This window comes from Lytechinus pictus, chromosome 5 (genome assembly GCF_037042905.1).
Source record: "Lytechinus pictus isolate F3 Inbred chromosome 5, Lp3.0, whole genome shotgun sequence".
Classification (NCBI taxonomy): domain Eukaryota; kingdom Metazoa; phylum Echinodermata; class Echinoidea; order Temnopleuroida; family Toxopneustidae; genus Lytechinus; species Lytechinus pictus.
In genome coordinates this window covers 38,871,901-38,889,134 of record NC_087249.1, presented here as the reverse complement: position 1 = coordinate 38,889,134, position 17,234 = coordinate 38,871,901, and the positions used below count along the sequence as shown (strand labels likewise).

The following is a 17,234-nucleotide window of genomic DNA, read 5'->3' as shown; positions in this document are numbered from 1 at the left end:
AGAGAGAGAGAGAAAGACAGAGAGATGGATAGATAGATAGATATATATATGGACGGATAAAAATAAATAGAGAGAGAGAAAAAAGACAGACAGATGGATAGATAGAGAGAGAAAGAGAGAGAGAGAGAGAGAGAATCTGAGAGATAGATAGATGTTAGATAGATAGATAAAGAATGAGAGAGACAGAGACTCTAGACAAATTAACAGATAAATAGAAACTGTAGTTACATAGATAGATAAATAGATAGAAGATAGATAGATAGATAGATGGGGGAGAGAACTTGAGAGAGAGAGAGATGTTATAGATAGATAGATATATATGGACGGAAAAGAGAAATAGAGAGAGAGAGAAAACAAGACAGATGGATAGATAGATAGATAGATAGATAGATAGATAGATAGATAGATAGATAGATAGATAGATAGAGGGAGAGAGATAGAGAGAGATAGATAGATAGATAAAGAATGAGAGAGAGAGAGAGAAGATTAACATATAGATAGATACTGTATAGTTACATAGATAGATAGAGATATAATTTGAGAGATAGATTAATAAATAGATAGAAGATAGATAGAGAGAGAAAGACAGAAAGATGGATAGATAGATAGAGAGAGGGAGAGAGAGAGATAGAGAATTTGAGAGATAGATAGATGTTAGATAGATAAAGAATGAGAGAGACAGAGAAGAGCGACAAATTAACAGATCGATAGATACTGCAGTTACATATAGATAGATAGATAGATAGATAGAAGATAGATAGATAGATTGATAGAGAGAGAGAGAGAACTAGAGAAATACAGATGGATAGATAGAGAGAGAGAGAGAGACAGAGAAGATTAATAGATAGATACTGTTATCACATAAATAGATATATAGATAGATATATAATTTGAGAGATAGATACATAGACGGATAGAGAGTAAAAGACAGACAGATGGATAGATAGATAGAGAGAGAGAATTTGAGAGACAGACAGACAGATGGATAGAGAGAATTCGAGAGATAGATAGACGGATAGAGAGAAACAGAGAGAGAGAAAAAGACAGACAGATGGATAGATAGAGAGAATTTGAGATATATATATATATATATATATATATTGGATTTTATTGCAATAAAAACTATCAAAATACAATCACAAGCAGTCAAAGACTGAAATAAGTGAATGTTTACATACAAATAGAATCATAACAAAATATAAAGTAAACATTATAAATAAATATCAAATACAATACAAATTCATACAGATAAAAAAGAAATGTATCATAAATAAATACAAAAGGCCAAAAGTAAAGTGTCACCAAAGAAGAAAAAAGCGGAATGAAAGATTAAGAAGAAAGAGGTGAGAGAAGGGAAAGAAATTGGGATAAGACAAAGAGAAGGGAAAGCAAGAGGTGGAATTTGAAAGAGAATAGGAGGCAACCTTCAGAAGAAAAAAAACTCATTATGCAATACAAGACATTTAACAATGGTAACAAGTAAATAAAGTAGTAATTGAATCGAATTGAGCACAAAAAAGGGAAAAGTAGAGCTGAGGAAATAGACTCCCGAAGGAAGTCGAAGCAGTGTTGATACAAGACATTTAACAATGGTAACAAGTAAATAAAGTAGTAATTGAATCGAATTGAGCACAAAAAAGGGAAAAGTAGAGCTGAGGAAATAGACTCCCGAAGGAAGTCGAAGCAGTGTTGATATTGCATCCATCTAACATCTATCTCTCAAATTCTCTATCTATCCATCTGTCTCTCTTTTATTTCTCTCTATCCATCTGTTAATCTACTAGATTAACAGATGGATAGAGAGAAATAAAAGAGAGACAGATGGATAGATAGAGAATTTGAGAGATAGATGTTAGATGGATAGATAGATAGACAGATAGATAGGTAGATAGAGAATGAGAGAGACAGAGTAGATAGACAAATTAACAGATAGATATATCATGTAGTACCATAGATTGATTTATAACATAGATAGTGGATAGACAGATATGATATATATAAGGATAGATATAATATGAAAAAAAGTAATTATGTGTTTTATTTTTCAATATTTTAGCTATTATTCGTTTTCATTCATATAAACGATCATGTGCGATAAAGTAAAAAAAAATCATGAAGCCAACGTATATAGTTCAGCGGAACAACCAAATACAGAGACTGAAGCTTTTGGTCTATAAGCTCAGTTGCATTTGCACGTATGTTCTGCGGATATCTTCGGTGCGGACTTTTGGATCGCGCCCAGCTGATTATGTAAACAAACGTAGACGTAGATTCATCACTAGTCGCTTTGTGGCTATTTTTCCGGAAAATGCCTTCGCCAGGGTGTAAAACGGAAACGCGCGTCCGGCGCCGATTTAGATTTAGGTGGCGCTGATTATTCTTGATTGGCGCCAGTTATATTAATAGAGGAGTAAGGCAGGGGGATCCACTCTCTCCATATTTATTTATCATAGCGATTGAATTATTAGCTCATTATATTAGGAGAGATGTTAATATTAAAGGGATAGGATTTGGGAAACGGGAAATAAAACAAGTTCTGTATGCAGACGACATTTTATTGTTTTTAAAAGATATGAACTAGATCCATAGAGTAAAGAAAATATTCTCAGATTTTGAAAATTTAAGTGGATTGAAGGTTAATATGGATAAAACAAACTTTTTATGGTTGGGAGAAGAAAGAGATAGACCTGGGGGGCGTTTCATGAAAGGACTTGTCGGACGTTTTATCCGACAAGTCCTGTTTTATCCGACAGTTACTATAGTAACAGTGCTTCTCAACCAATCAGAATCCAGGAAAGTTGTCAGATTTGACAACTTGTCGGACGAAAATATTGATGAAACGCCCCCCAGGTTTACCACTTCTTGGACATTGGTTACAACATATTAAAATTTTAGGGGTATATTTCGCACGGGATTGTAAAGTCAAAGATGACTTGAACTATAAGGAAATCTTGAGTAAAATTAAAAGACTTATTGGTTGGTGGAAGCAGAGAGATCTTACGATGTATGGTAAAATAAAACTTTTGAAAATGTATGCATTTTCAAAATTAAATTATGTTTCTTCCCTGATGACAGTCCCAAAAGACGTTTTTAAGGAAATAGAAAGAATTTCTTTTAATTTTATTTGGGGAGGAAGAGATAGAATAAAACGCAAGGTTCTATATCAAGACTATTCTGTTGGAGGACTGAGAGCTCCAAATTTTGAGGTCTTTGTTAAGACCCAACGAATAATGTGGATTAAACGTTTGCTAGATGGAGGGAAAAGTTCGGGTTGGAAAGCAACCTTCGAATATTTTTTTAGCTCTTTAGGTGGTCGAATCATATTTCTGTGTGATTATGATACGAGTAGAATGAATTTAAAAGGTATACCATTATTTTACATAGATATGCTGAAGGCATGGCACGAATTGGATAAGTGTAGACATTTTGGAGGGAAAAGTAATCCCATTATTTTTAATAACAAGCGTCTATGCCTTAATAATAAGACCCTTTTTTATATTGAATTATTTCAGAAAGGTATAGTTAAGGTCTCGGATATAATAGTTGGAGGTAAATTAAGACCAGTTTCATACTGGTATAATCTGAAATTTTCATCTGAAAACTTGCTCAAAATTCAAAAGATATTTTCAGTAATAACAGAAGAGTGGATACAAAATGATTTTATGGAAATGGATACAGACAACTTTGAAATTCAATTGATGATATGTGGGCATGTTCAGAAACTATGTAATATAAAATCTAGACGAATATATGACCACTTCATTGAAAATTTTCAAATTGATTATGTATTTCATGTTACAGATGGGCAATCCGAATATGATTTGGGAATGGGGGAACTGAAAGAAGTATTTTTGAGACTGAAATGTGCAATGCTATGCAATAAACACAGATAATTTCAATACAAACAATTACAAGGGGCTGTGTACACAAAAAGGGAACTTTTTAAATTCGGTTTTGAGACAGATAATTTCTGTTCCTTTTGTAAAAAAGAAGTTGAGTCTTACCAACATTTATTTTTTTATTGTCCTGAAGTTAAGCGATTATGGGAAGAGATGAGTAAAATATTTCAACTGAATGAACTTGGCAGTGACGTTTGGAAAACAATTTTCATGGGGATATCTGGAAATACTACAAGAGTAGCTTTAATAAACTGTATTATATTCTTAATTAAGTATATCATTTTTAGTTCAAGAAAACAGGGAATATTGCCAACCGTACAGAAAGTGACACATTTGGTTAAAGAGTATAGAGATACGGAATATCAAATAGCGTTTAAAAAGGGGAAGCTGGGGGTGCACTTAAGGAAATGGGAACAAATCAATGCATACCTTTCTTAATACTATGGATGTATTGGTTGCTTCATTTTGGTTCTGTTTTGTTTATTTGTTCAAATACAGATAGTTGTACCAGAGCAGGATGCATTGTGTGTGGGTGTACGTGTGTAGATGGATGTGTGAGTTTTGTGACGGGGAAGAGGGGGGGGGGGGGGGGGAGCTGTGAGTAGTGGTGAGTTGAAGTGAGCTTGTGTGAGTGTCTGGGGAGAGAGATGAGGGGGGAGGGGGTATGGGGGTAAGGTGAGTGTGTAGGGACGTTTTAGGATAACCTTCCTCTAATTAACCTTTAAAATAATATTTTATCCTCTTTTTATTTCTTGTACAATTAATATGTGCAAAAGAGATTATTTCTATTCTATTCAGGGAAAAAGTCATTTTTTACAAAGTACGTTTTTTTAATTTTGTCGATTGATACGGGTTTTTCCCCTCTGCTTTCCATTGTTATAGAAGAGAAATTTGGCAGTTTAATTTCATTTGTAATCATTTTAAAAATATTCGTAATCTCATTGATATTGATATATTTATTTGTTTGATTGTTTATTGATTGTATACATACAAAGAATCTTTATTTATATGGATTGTGATTGTAAACTTATTGATTTGAAAGAGGAAGAAAATAAAATATTATTCAAAACAAAAAAAAAAGTTATATGCAGGCAGCGCACTGCTGATTATTTTCAACCGGCGAAGTTGTTGGGAAAAGGGTAGTTAAAAGAAAAGATAAGGAATATGATATGATTATGCTTTGCTGGGGGATAATCTTTCCTTTACTGTTGCTAATATTATATCAGTGTATAATTTTTTTAAGCGGCGCCTTTTCTTTTCTTTCCTTTATTTTTTCAAGCGGCGCCTTTTCTTTCTTTTACTTTTCTTTAATTTTTTTTGAGCGGCGCCGGGTGGGGCGCCCTCTGTGCCCCCCCTGGATCCGCCACTGCACTTTCAGTTTAGGGGGCAAAATCCCGAAGGGGGCACAATATTTTTGACAGCATGAGATACCGAAGCGATCGAGCGGGAGAGGGTGTGGGACCTCCACGGTAAGGACTTTGTGTAAAAATGGAGTATAAAAGTTGCGTTTCTAAGAGCATTTGAAAATATAAATTTCTTGAGAATTAAACATGGAATTTACTACGAAAGACTATACTCATAATTTATGAGAACCTATGAAATCTACGCGCAAAACAATCGCTTTGGAATGTGGTTTTCATGTCCTGATGTCTGATCATTTAAATTACCTATTACGCTTATATTGACTCAAAATATCAGAAATTACATTTTTCATGCAATATCCTTTCAGAAACATTTATTTATGTACATACATACACGGACGACGAGAGAGAGCACAATAATCATAAGTTTCAAGTAATTCCTGTCAGAACAAGGAGTGTATTTAGCAGAATAAGCGTAACAACAGAAACAAAATAAATTCTATAATGAATGTCTTTTCAAATTCAAAATGTCATACTGTTCTGACGTGGCAGACGTCGATAAGCACTTAAATCCCCATTCTATGCAAATCATTTCTGACATCAGCATTGGAGATAGTCCCTGATTATCCATGCATGGACAATACGTTTCATGTTTTGTAACTGGAGGAAAAAGAAATATGACAAGCTTACTTGTCTAACAATTCAAAACTTTTCTGAAAATCATTAAAGTTTAAAACATTACTCGATTTATGTGTTTCCTTTTGCATGTTTTGTATGGCTGGGAAGCACTTTTGGATGACTCCTTCAAAATCTTCTTTTTTCTTAACACATTTTCTGGGGAAAATGTGACCATAACTAGGAAATGATGAATATCAAATTCCAGGAAATATTCATTTGTAAATAATCATGAACTGATTAACAAACTACCGCAGTTCATAATGTACATTATGTAACATTATTTAGGAGAAAACAACTACATTCCAATAGCGGATGTGGTTGACGGTACACCATGTGGAGTTTTCGAAAAAGTGGATAGAGGAAGAAGTGAAATTGATAGGGGAGGAAGTGGACAGTTGATAGTCGAGTATTTTTTTTGTTTAAATGAGCGTAGTCCTGATAAAGACAGTATGCCAGAAAAGGTTGAAGAGTTGAAGAGGCTTGAGTAGTTGGTAGATGAGTACTCCTGGTCTGCACTCCATTCGCCGACTCAAGCTAGCATCTTCTCATTTATCTAATAATCCAACTACTCAAGCCTCTTTAACTCTTTAACCTTTTCTGTTTTACAGTCATTTTTAGAACTACACACATTTTCAAGAAATATTACTCTAGGACCTACTCTCAATCTTCCAATTTCTCACCTATCAATTTTACTTCTTTGGAAGAAGTAAAATTGATAGGCGAGAAATCTCAATCTTCCAATTTCTCGCCTATCAATTTTAGTAAAATTGATAGGCGAGAAATTGGAAGATTGAGAGTAGGTCCTAGAGTAATATATGACGACCTCGAGATGTTATGGTTTCTGGGCTTGACAGCTTCCATATGTTGCTCGAGTAACTAGCGTTTACGCGCGTTAGTGATATCGGGTCCGGTCTGAGCGTTTCTGGGCGACCGCGCGTTTGTTAGCCGACACAGCCAGCATGCATTGGTGAGCCACTTTCAATTCGGTTTTAGTCTGAAATGTATTCATTAAAAGGATAAACGTTATCACACTGTAATAAGTTTGAAAAGGGGCTTATCAAAGGTATGTTTCACAGAGGGACATGTTCGTCAAAAGACGCGAGGCTTAGGATATGTAATTCCCCCGTCAGGGGCGAATTTTTTTCATTTTTGACAATGGAAATGACAATTTTTAGGCAGAAAAGTGCCTTAATCGTTTACTTTTGTCCTTAAATGATTTATAATTTTTCTACTTTTAAGGGGGGGGGGCACATGGGGGGGGGGGCAAAATCTCCTTTTGCCCCCCCCCCCCCCCCGCTTCCGGCGCCCTTGATTCCAACCTCTTGCTGCAGGATGAGGCATCTCCAGTCTGTTGCATTACGCACTGAGCTAGCAGGAATTGTTGAAAGCCATGTGTTTCATAACTCTCCAGGAGTATTGGGTATTTATTTTTCTGATTAAATAAAACGATGCCATTGGGAATTACACACACTCGAGATTTTGACGGAATAAAGCCATATTTGGGTATGTATCAAACTTTTCCTTCTTAAAATCTCTTATATATATGTTAGATAATTCTTGACAAACCTTCCTCATGTTTTTTTTTTCAAGTTTAGTGGAGGGGATATGTGGAAGTCTTGCCACTATAAACTATCAGAATGATTATTACAATAAACTTACTAAATGAGCTTAAAGGGTTTTTGTTAATAGCAAAAACTGTGTACATGATTTATAAGTATATTCATGTAGGGCCAAATAATTGGATACAACAGAAGCCCCGGAGAATTATTATACATGCTATGACTCCTCCGATCCATGTGTGTATCAAAACTTTTATTTAATCAAACTATTAAATACACTTAAAACTGCACCGCTGAAAAGCATTCTACATTGTTTTTTTTTGTGCTAAAAGTCACCATCATTTTAAATGAAAAATTGTTGTATGAAAGTTTGAGCGGAAGGCCTGGACCCGGTAAACAAATTTAAGCTTTCCTGTTTCAGTTTGGCTTGTTTCATATTTCACAAAATATCAAATACAATGTAACGTCCACCAGGAAACAATAAATCACTAATGATAAGATAATACAGTACATCATAATAGTAATATGTTCCAGGTAGGAGACAGGTATCAATAATATGAGGATATGATGGGTAAATTATATATATAACAAACAGGGCTTGTAATTATAGTTTCCCAACAAATAACCCATAAGTACTTTCAATTTGTTTTAATATCAATACCTCAATAAATTAGGGCGTTTAGGTAATCAATAGTTATAGAGGGTGGGTTAAAGGGGAGGGGGGCATTTTCACAATGGGATATTTTTTTACCGTAATTTAGTTTTAGTCTTTGCATTCTTTCTTGTAATGTGCTTGATTAAGTATTGTGTATTTACAGTGTATATTATTTTTTATAATATGTATTTACGTTGCAAAGGACCCCATGGAAGAGCAGCGGTATTATGTTAATACCGCTGAAATGGGCACTCCTCCATATTTCATTTGACGATTTTTTTTTGTTGTAGTTTGATCATATTTTGTTTTATATGGAAATGAATACAAACAAACATACAAACAAACAAACAATAAAAAAGAAAGAGAGAGAAAAAAAAATAAGTTAAAAGAAAGGGAGAAACAGGAAAAAAAAGAGATGAGGGTGGAATGATAAATAGTTCGGAGGAACATTATCATGATTATAGAGCCACGGGCAGTGGCGTACCTAGGATTTTCCACAGGGGGGGGGGGGCAAAACCGTCCGTCAAAAAATTTGACAAGCAAAAAAAAAAAAAAAAAAAAAAAAAAAAGGTCTTCAAGTTCGTCAGGGGGGGGGGGGCAAAAAAGGTCTTTCAAGCTCGTCAGGGGGGCAGGGATACGTCCTTTGCATGGGTTGTGACCCCCCCCCGTAGGTACGCTAGTGGTACAGGCCACTCCAAAGGGATTGGTCCCTACAATCACTCCGAGAGGAATGCGATTAGGAACTAGATTAGAGTAAATTACGAATCGACAAGGATGTAGCTTCTTGTCAAAAATTTGATGTTTTGACCTGTGTATAGACCACACCTGTCATTTCATTCCTGTGTTAAATTATAGTGTTATTTCAACATACTCAGGGGCGGATCTAGGATTTTCAAATGGGGGGGGGGGAGGCGCAATTTCCCGACAAAAATATGCTGTAACTTTCAAAATGGGGGGGGGGGGCGTACTTGTGTAAAAACGGCATATTTACATTAAAAATATTGACTATGGCTCTCAAAGGGGGGGGGGGGGGCACGGGTCGGATTTGCCCCCCTCTGGATCCGCTACTGACACTTTGGTGTTTTTACAACATGTCCATCTGGGCCCCGTTGCAAAAAAGTTACTATTATGGTAACTCTGCCATACAATGGTAACTACCATGGTAACGCTGATCAACAACCAGTCTTTGGTGTTGTGTTGAATCTCAGGGTGTTATCATAACACATCAGGGTGTAATCTTATAGGGACACTATGCTTTACAAAACATATGTTACTGTAAAACTATCTGGTGTCATGTTCAGTCTCTCGGGTGTAATTTAACACCTCATGGTGTGGTCGTCTATATATATAGAGACACCAATTGGTGTCACTGTTAACACCGCAGTTCTTACAGTGTATAGCTTAGTAATTGATTCATACATATATCCTTTGTATCTATATCAATCAATTTCCAATTTCTATTTAACTGTATAGGTTTAACATCTAAGCTGTTTCTGAATTTAGTACAGTGTTTTTACTCAATTGACAAATTTTGAAATCTCATTTTTTAAAAACATTAATGGGCAGGAAATCCCGGGATGATTATTATTCTGTCATATAATCAATATTATTAATGTACGATTAAGTGATTGATGATGATAACTGACCATAGATAGAACCTAGTTATTCATGTTATTTGAAGGCTGAAGCAAACCCTTTCTTTTTATATTGTTTACATACTGTTTTCATAGTCAGCTTAATGAGTATTATTCGAGTTACAATTAGTCAATAATTGATTTCAGTTTCACTCGGAAATCAATACCCCGAATGGACTAAATGTTCTAATTTAAATAAGAAGTTAGAGATTATTTGAGTTCGGTCAATCAGTGTATGCTGTATACCATCCGAGATTTATTCAATTCTATTTGAAATTACACCCAGCAATGCCAGTGGCGTAATCAGCCAAGAATCTATAGGGGGCCAGATATGGCGGATGGAGCAAACGTTCTAAAAACATGCGAGCGATCAAAATATTGACCCTTTTTTATTTAAAAAACCAAATTTTTTGATAGATTTTGGCACTATGTTAAGAAAAAAGCACAATATTTCACTTTTTCTTTTTCCTTTCCTTTCCTTTTCTCTGCCTTTCTTGGTAGTGAAACCTTTTTTTTTTGGGGGGGGGGGGGGGGCATGGACCCCAAGCCGCCCCATGAACGCCAACGATGACATCGCATGATATAATACACGGAAGTATAGGCCTAATAATTTAAAAAGTTGGGGGTAAGGTCAAAAGTAAAATATTTCATTTTCGTGTAAAAAAAAAGGTTCAGCTATTACTTAATTGCTTTAAATAATTTGTCTCACATCGTTTCTGTCATTATATTCTACATAAGAACGTATGAGAGAAAAGAAAGAAAACAAAATGAAGGAAAAGAACAGAGAAACGAAGAGGGGAGAGAAGAAAGGAGAACAATAGAAAAGTAGAGAAAGACTAGAAGAGAAGAGAAGAAAAGAGAAAAGGATGAAGAAAAGGAAAGAGAAATGACGACAAAGGGAACATAGGCGAAAATATAAGAGGGAAGAAGAAGAGAAAACAAAGAAAAAAGAAGGAGAAAAAAAGAGAGAATAAAAGAGGAGAAGTAGACAGAAAAGTATGAAAAGTGAGAAAGAGAATGAAAAGGTTTACCTGAATAAAAATAAAATCAGCTTATTCATTGTTATGAAATTTCATTTTTTGTTGCTGTCTGTTCCAGGACGGCATATACGCTTCAACACGAAATGGAAAATAAACAACACCAAACAAACAAATAAAAATGTAAAATAAGACTGCCAAAATACATCACATGTTTAGCATGTTTTTTATGGAAATTTATGGATCCACCAAAATATTGCTTAATGAAAGGAGAAGATCCATCAAATATTAATATCGTGTTTTTAATTTATCATGAAAGAAAAAAAAAGAGGAAGGGACACACAAAAGAAAAAATTAGCTAAAGGGAGAGAGAGAGGGGGGGGGGGAGGGAGAAGAAGAAAAAAAAGAGAAAAGAGGTGGGAGATCCCAAACTAATTACACGAGTGTCCTTCATAACAGTGTACCGGTCAGTTGTTGTCTGATCATATATACTTAAAGGAGAATGAAACTCTTGGAGCAAGTTAACTTTTGTGAAAGCAGAAAAATCAAAGAATAAGATCAACAAAAGTTTGAGTAAAATAGGACTAGCAATAACAGAGTTATGAGCATTTGAATGTCGAGATCACTAATGCTATGGGGATCCTCCTATTGGCAATGCGACCAAGATCTGTGATGTCACACACGTACAAATCTCCCATTTGGACACTGAAAATATACCCCAAAACATCTCTTTTTGCTCATTCTAATCGTATGACAAATGATTCATCAATGATATAATGTTGTGAAACCTCTGTACTTGTCATCTCATAAAGAGAACACCTCACCTTGTGATAGACTCTATAAAAGTGAGAATATAAGTGAAATAAGTACTAAAGTAATGAGGGAGTTGTACGTGTGTGACATCACAGATCTTGGTCGCATTGCCGATGGGAGGATCTACGTGACACTAGTGATCTCAATATTCAAATGCTCATAACTTTCTTATTATTCATTCAATCTCCCTCAAACTTTCAACAATATGTTTCTTTGATTTTTCTCTTTGATATTGATTCAGCTGGTTTCAAGGGTTTCATTCTCCTTTAACTTCGTCACCAGCATTGTCAAAATGTAAAGATGTCATGCTTGGATACGCATATTTTGTGCCTTTTCATTCCAATTCTGTTCATTTTTTAATGATCCACGCCCGCCCCTGCATGTGTCATGCTAGAATCGTTCTCTTTAATCCCGTTGCTGGCTCGGTTTACGTAACAGAATAAGCAAACATAATAGACTGGACAAAGTGTGAAATTAAGACGTATTGGTCTTTGAACACAATATTGTGTAGTGTAGTCCTTTCCCCAATTTGTTGTGTGTTGACAGTACACAAATCAAAGCATAAGTAAACGCACACACATGAGAATCTGTGATGATACCGGGTGACAGAAATAACGCATCTACCAATAAATCATAGTTTCCCATCTGCACTTCATGAATGGATACTTTTTGTTTAATACACACCTCAAGTCATCACAGAGCACGTTTTGTGAGATAGCGGATAGCGACCACCGTTTACATAGTAACGCTGTATGATGGACACCGCGGACATTAAATCTGTCGAAGTGCTCGAGGAATCTACCGGCCTGAAACTCTCTAAAATTATTCCTTTGAATTAATACATTCTTAATACGGGGATCCTGCCTCCTGATATGAAATGGGTAAGTCGACATTTTTATTCGTGATAATCTTGTCCAAACCCTGTTTGAGTACGATCGTTACAAGCATTTTATTTTTATGATTATGGAGAAATGTAATATTTTAGTGTTGCTCATCGGGAGGCCTAGATCCATAGATAAAGGGATGTCTATGTTGACATTTTTTTAATTCATTGAATGAATCATTCAATGATTCGTAACGATGGCAATGACGTCACCTTATAGTGGAACAATGTTCTAAATTGCACAATTTTCTGAATCCCGCATAGGACAGGCTTAGGGTGAAAGCACTATTATTATAATTGGTTGTATCATTAACCCCAGTGAGAAGGGAGGGCTAAAAATTGGAAGTATGATGAATTTCACAAGCCTTCTATGCTGTTAATATATGTGAATCTTTTCGAATTCGGTCTTAGTTGAAAAGATACAGATTAAAATGGCTGATTAATTTATTTCATGATCATAATTAGCGCGGTTCCATAATTCATGGTCAACGCCGAAGGTTATATGCATGTTTTTTTTTCGCTCCAGTCATTTACCTTGAAAATGGGGTGCGATGAAAAGTGTTATAATCATAATAATGGTATACATGTATCTATCTCTTTTCTTTCACATTTCGGCCATTTTTTAAATTAGAGTGTAGGTACAAGACAAATGCTTAATTTTTGTTTATTTATGTCAAATACGATCGTTAGGTACATGCAAGTTATACTTTCCAGTTCATTTCTTTTATCTGGGACTTATTTTACATTCGAAAGATCATAAAGATGGAGAGTAATTGTTATAGACCCATGTTACATGTCTATATGGACTGAATTTTTAAAGATAAATTTTTGGTTGATTTTTATTTTTAACGTGTTATATTTTGCTGCCAATCTGAAGCGTCTAAGAATAGAAAATAGAAGGGAGGGTATTTAAGGATCGATAAAAAGATGGGAGTTTGGTCTTTACAATCATACCACCTGCTATAGACAACCATCAAAAGACGAATTATCCCCCTCAACAATAGTGATGGTTTATAGAAGAGGAGCTCAAATTATTGATCTGATGATAACGTGGTGTGTTCTACTGGAGTTGATTTGATATGCAATACACTGTACAAAATGTTGGAAAATTACTAATTGAGACTACATTTGGGAATCACTAAACATAATCATGCATTTAAAACCCCTGTTATTTGTTGATAATTATTGTCAAACCAATGGAAAGCAAAGATTTTAAAGGAAATATGAAAGAAATTATACAACACATGAACACTCGAGAACTTATGGACAAGTTCTATATTCATATTTTTATGAAAATTGAAGCCATAACCAGAGTAGAACATAAATCATCACAATGAAACAATACCCTCTCCATTTGACACCATTCCGGTTTTGAAATAAGAAATGCAACATAATTTTATATGCATCATATACTGTTATATATCGGTATATTGAAAGCCAAATATAGTTTTATCGGAAGGGAGATAGTTCTGTACGTACAAATGTAATAAAAGGGGATCAACTATGGTAAAGATATCAAGTTAAAAAAAAATAAAAAGCGACAATTATCAAATAACATGAGTAAACGCATACAAGAATCTAATTGGGGTTTGTTTTAATTTTCATTATTTCAGTTATTGCTTACTTTGTCAATTTGCCTGCTCTAGAACAGGTTCCTTGTTTGAGGTATAGGCTCGGTGCTTATGAATAAAAATTAATGGAATAAATAATATAAATGGAACTTCACAGGAGCAGATCCATGATTTCATAATGGGTGGCAGAAAGTTTATCAAATTTGTTCGGCAAAATATTTTGGAAAGCATAAAGGGGTTTATCAGCCCCCAAAGAAAGCTAACGTGGGCAGGGGGGGGGGGGGGGGCGGCGCTTCCACTTCTCGCTTCTCATAGCAGACTAACAATGTATACGTTTTTGCCTGGGTGTGGGTGCCATTTGCCCCATGCCTCTTAATCGGAATGTTGTCTGATCCGTGATGCTGTATTTTCCATAACTTTAAATCAGATATTAATATTCATCACCTATCATGTTTTCGATTATGAAGTTTCATCACTGTAATCAATTATAGTTTTTTATCTAGTCGAGTGAAATTGCACTCACCTATAGATTTGACCATAAAAAGTTTTTTTTTGTCAAAATGACGGATGATTTCCATTTATATCCTTTTCGTAAAATGACTTTCTAATACCTTGGTCACATTTGTTCTACGGCGGCCGTACGGCGAGTCGAAAACAGCCGTTTTACATTTATTTGTACCAGCTACATATACTATGATTTTAGTAAAAATGAATAAAACGGCTGTTTTCGACTCGCCGTACGGCCGCCGTAGAGCAAATGTGACCATGGTATAAACACGCACAATCCACTTTCATGATTGAAATGAATAAAGGTTAATTGATCGTACATTTTTTTTTATGTTGCTTGATGCAAAATACGAAAGAATATTATTTAAAAAAAAATGAATTATGAATGTAAGCAATTTTCTCTCTAGTTCACATAGATATGCCCTTCGACTTAATTTGCCTTCTCATTCCTTTATCCTTTCTGAATTTCCAAGCATGCAATTCAGAAAATTGGGAGGATACATTGTTTACCTCTTATGTTACTTTTCTCTCTCTTTCTCTCTGACCAATTTCCCCCTGAAATTGCATTCACCTAGATTTGAAATACCATGACACCTTTTTTGTCAAAATGATGGATGTTTTCCATTTCAACAAATTCGCTTTCATGATCAAATGTATATCCTTGGGATATACATTTCGTAAAATTACTTTCTAAATACGCACAATTCACTATGAATATAATGAATAAAGGTGATTTTTTTCATGTTGCTTGAAGACCGTGAACAAGGATGCAATATGTGAGATTAACTCATTAAAAAATGAATTATGAATGATAGCAATTTTCCCCCTCGTCCTAATATATAAGTAGATATGCCCTTCCACTTAATTTGCCTTCTCTTTCTCATCATTCCAAGCATGCACAGTTGCCTTGAGAATATTACATTAACTTTGGGAGCATATATTTCAATTTTCTCTCTCTCCCTCCCTCCTTTCAATGATAAGGGACGAACAAAATAATTATCACCGATAGTTGGAGGAACGGATATTTGAAAACAATTAAACAGAGTGAAGGCAGTTCATGCTCACTAACATGAACATAGAAGAGTAATGTTAGTCATAATAGATGAATACGATATTACGATGAGTGAAGAGAGGATAAGAGAGGCAATATAGAGGGGAGGATATATGTTGATGATGATAAGAGGCATTGGTCAATCAGATAGTGCCATCAATTTAGAAATGTAGTTAAATCACACTACACCAGTCCGTGTTAAAGAGAGCCTTATCAAGCATTTTAACAACAGTGTCTGATTCATAGTGTTAGTTCATCAGCCATGGGTGTTAATCTCTTTGTTAAACTCCATGGTGTACTTTGACACCTGAAGCTGTGTTCATCTCACTCATAACACCGACTGTAGAGGATTTCTACACTTTACATTTTTCAGTGTGTATGGTAAAGGCTGTGAAAGGAATTTTGATCAGGATGATTTGAAGATGAGGATTGGGTTTAGGTTTTAATCTAGGATTACAATTTTTGTGTACTTAGGTTCGCAGGTTGTGTTTGGAGCAATAATCACCTGAGCGAATATCTGGAATCAACGTATCCCAAGAAAAAGTCTCCTAACTTTTATATAACATCTATAATACTGTGGGGAAAGATATGATTTATTCAATAATATCATTTTGATAGATCTACTGTCTTTTCTCTAATTGTTAACAGGTGATCCGGAGGAAGAGGGTCGGAGCAATTCCGAATCGTCGGATACTGCCGAAAACTCAACGAAACCAGCCGAAGGTGACACGGAAACTACCGAGAAGGACACGATGAGTGGAGTTTGTAGCGAATGTGGGAAACCTCCTTCTTTCTACAGCATCTATGACAGACAGAAAATATTGTTTTGCTCTTCAGAATGTCACGGAAAGAGAAATGAAAAAGTAAGTGAGGAAAGATCAGCAAGATGAATGATTTAAATAGTTATTTGAATTATTATTTTTTTAAATACAATTTATGGCTTTCAACCAAATAAATAACATTCACAACATTCCATTTTATATTTTTTAACGTTCCATTTGTTTGTAATTAATACAATTGTTCATCAGTTTAGTTCATTTATATCAATTATAAATCTGTTTGATCAATTCAACCCTTCATCGATATTTTTGTTTCATAAGGTCATTCAAGAGATTTATTAATCATTTCGTTTACAAGTATCCATTCGATACAATGATTGGTCATAATTTGTTTGGGTCGTGTTCAATCGATATTATAATTAATCATTAAAGAAAAATTGTGATTAATTTAAGAATATAACTGATAATTTTCGATAAGATTGTGATAAATTAAGACAATATTATTGATCATTATCGATAATAATTCGTTTAATTCTACACAATATAATAGCGTGTAATTGACTAAGAATTTTATTTTCCATTTTCCTTTATTTAACAACGAAATGGCGCCCAGGAGAGTCGGCAATAAATATACATATTCATTATGTCTTTTCAATTTTGTGTGTCAGTTATTAATTAATGAATAATTGCTGTTGAGGGAAACTCAGAATCAGACATAGACTAATCAAATCTGATCGCCTCGAAAGGCTAATAGTATATCATTAGTAGATCTGAAATGATCCTAAATGTTGTAACTTCATACTTTAGTTACTGACACTATTTAAATCGACTATAAGCTAATAAATCAGTCATGGAAATACAGTTACC

At 34.8% G+C, this 17,234-nt stretch overlaps 1 protein-coding gene across 1 annotated transcript in view; it reads left to right on the top strand.

Moving 5' to 3' along the window:
- The first annotated feature begins 11,963 nt into the window (after window positions 1-11,963).
- The window catches only part of LOC129261441 (putative ankyrin repeat protein RF_0381), a 16,586-nt gene continuing 11,315 nt past the window's right edge, over window positions 11,964-17,234 (top strand). Inside the window, exons 1-2 of the mRNA XM_064100338.1 lie at window positions 11,964-12,457; window positions 16,237-16,451. Coding sequence (XP_063956408.1) covers window positions 12,454-12,457; window positions 16,237-16,451 — 219 coding nt within the window. The 5' untranslated portion in view covers window positions 11,964-12,453. The remainder of the gene's footprint in view (window positions 12,458-16,236; window positions 16,452-17,234) is intronic.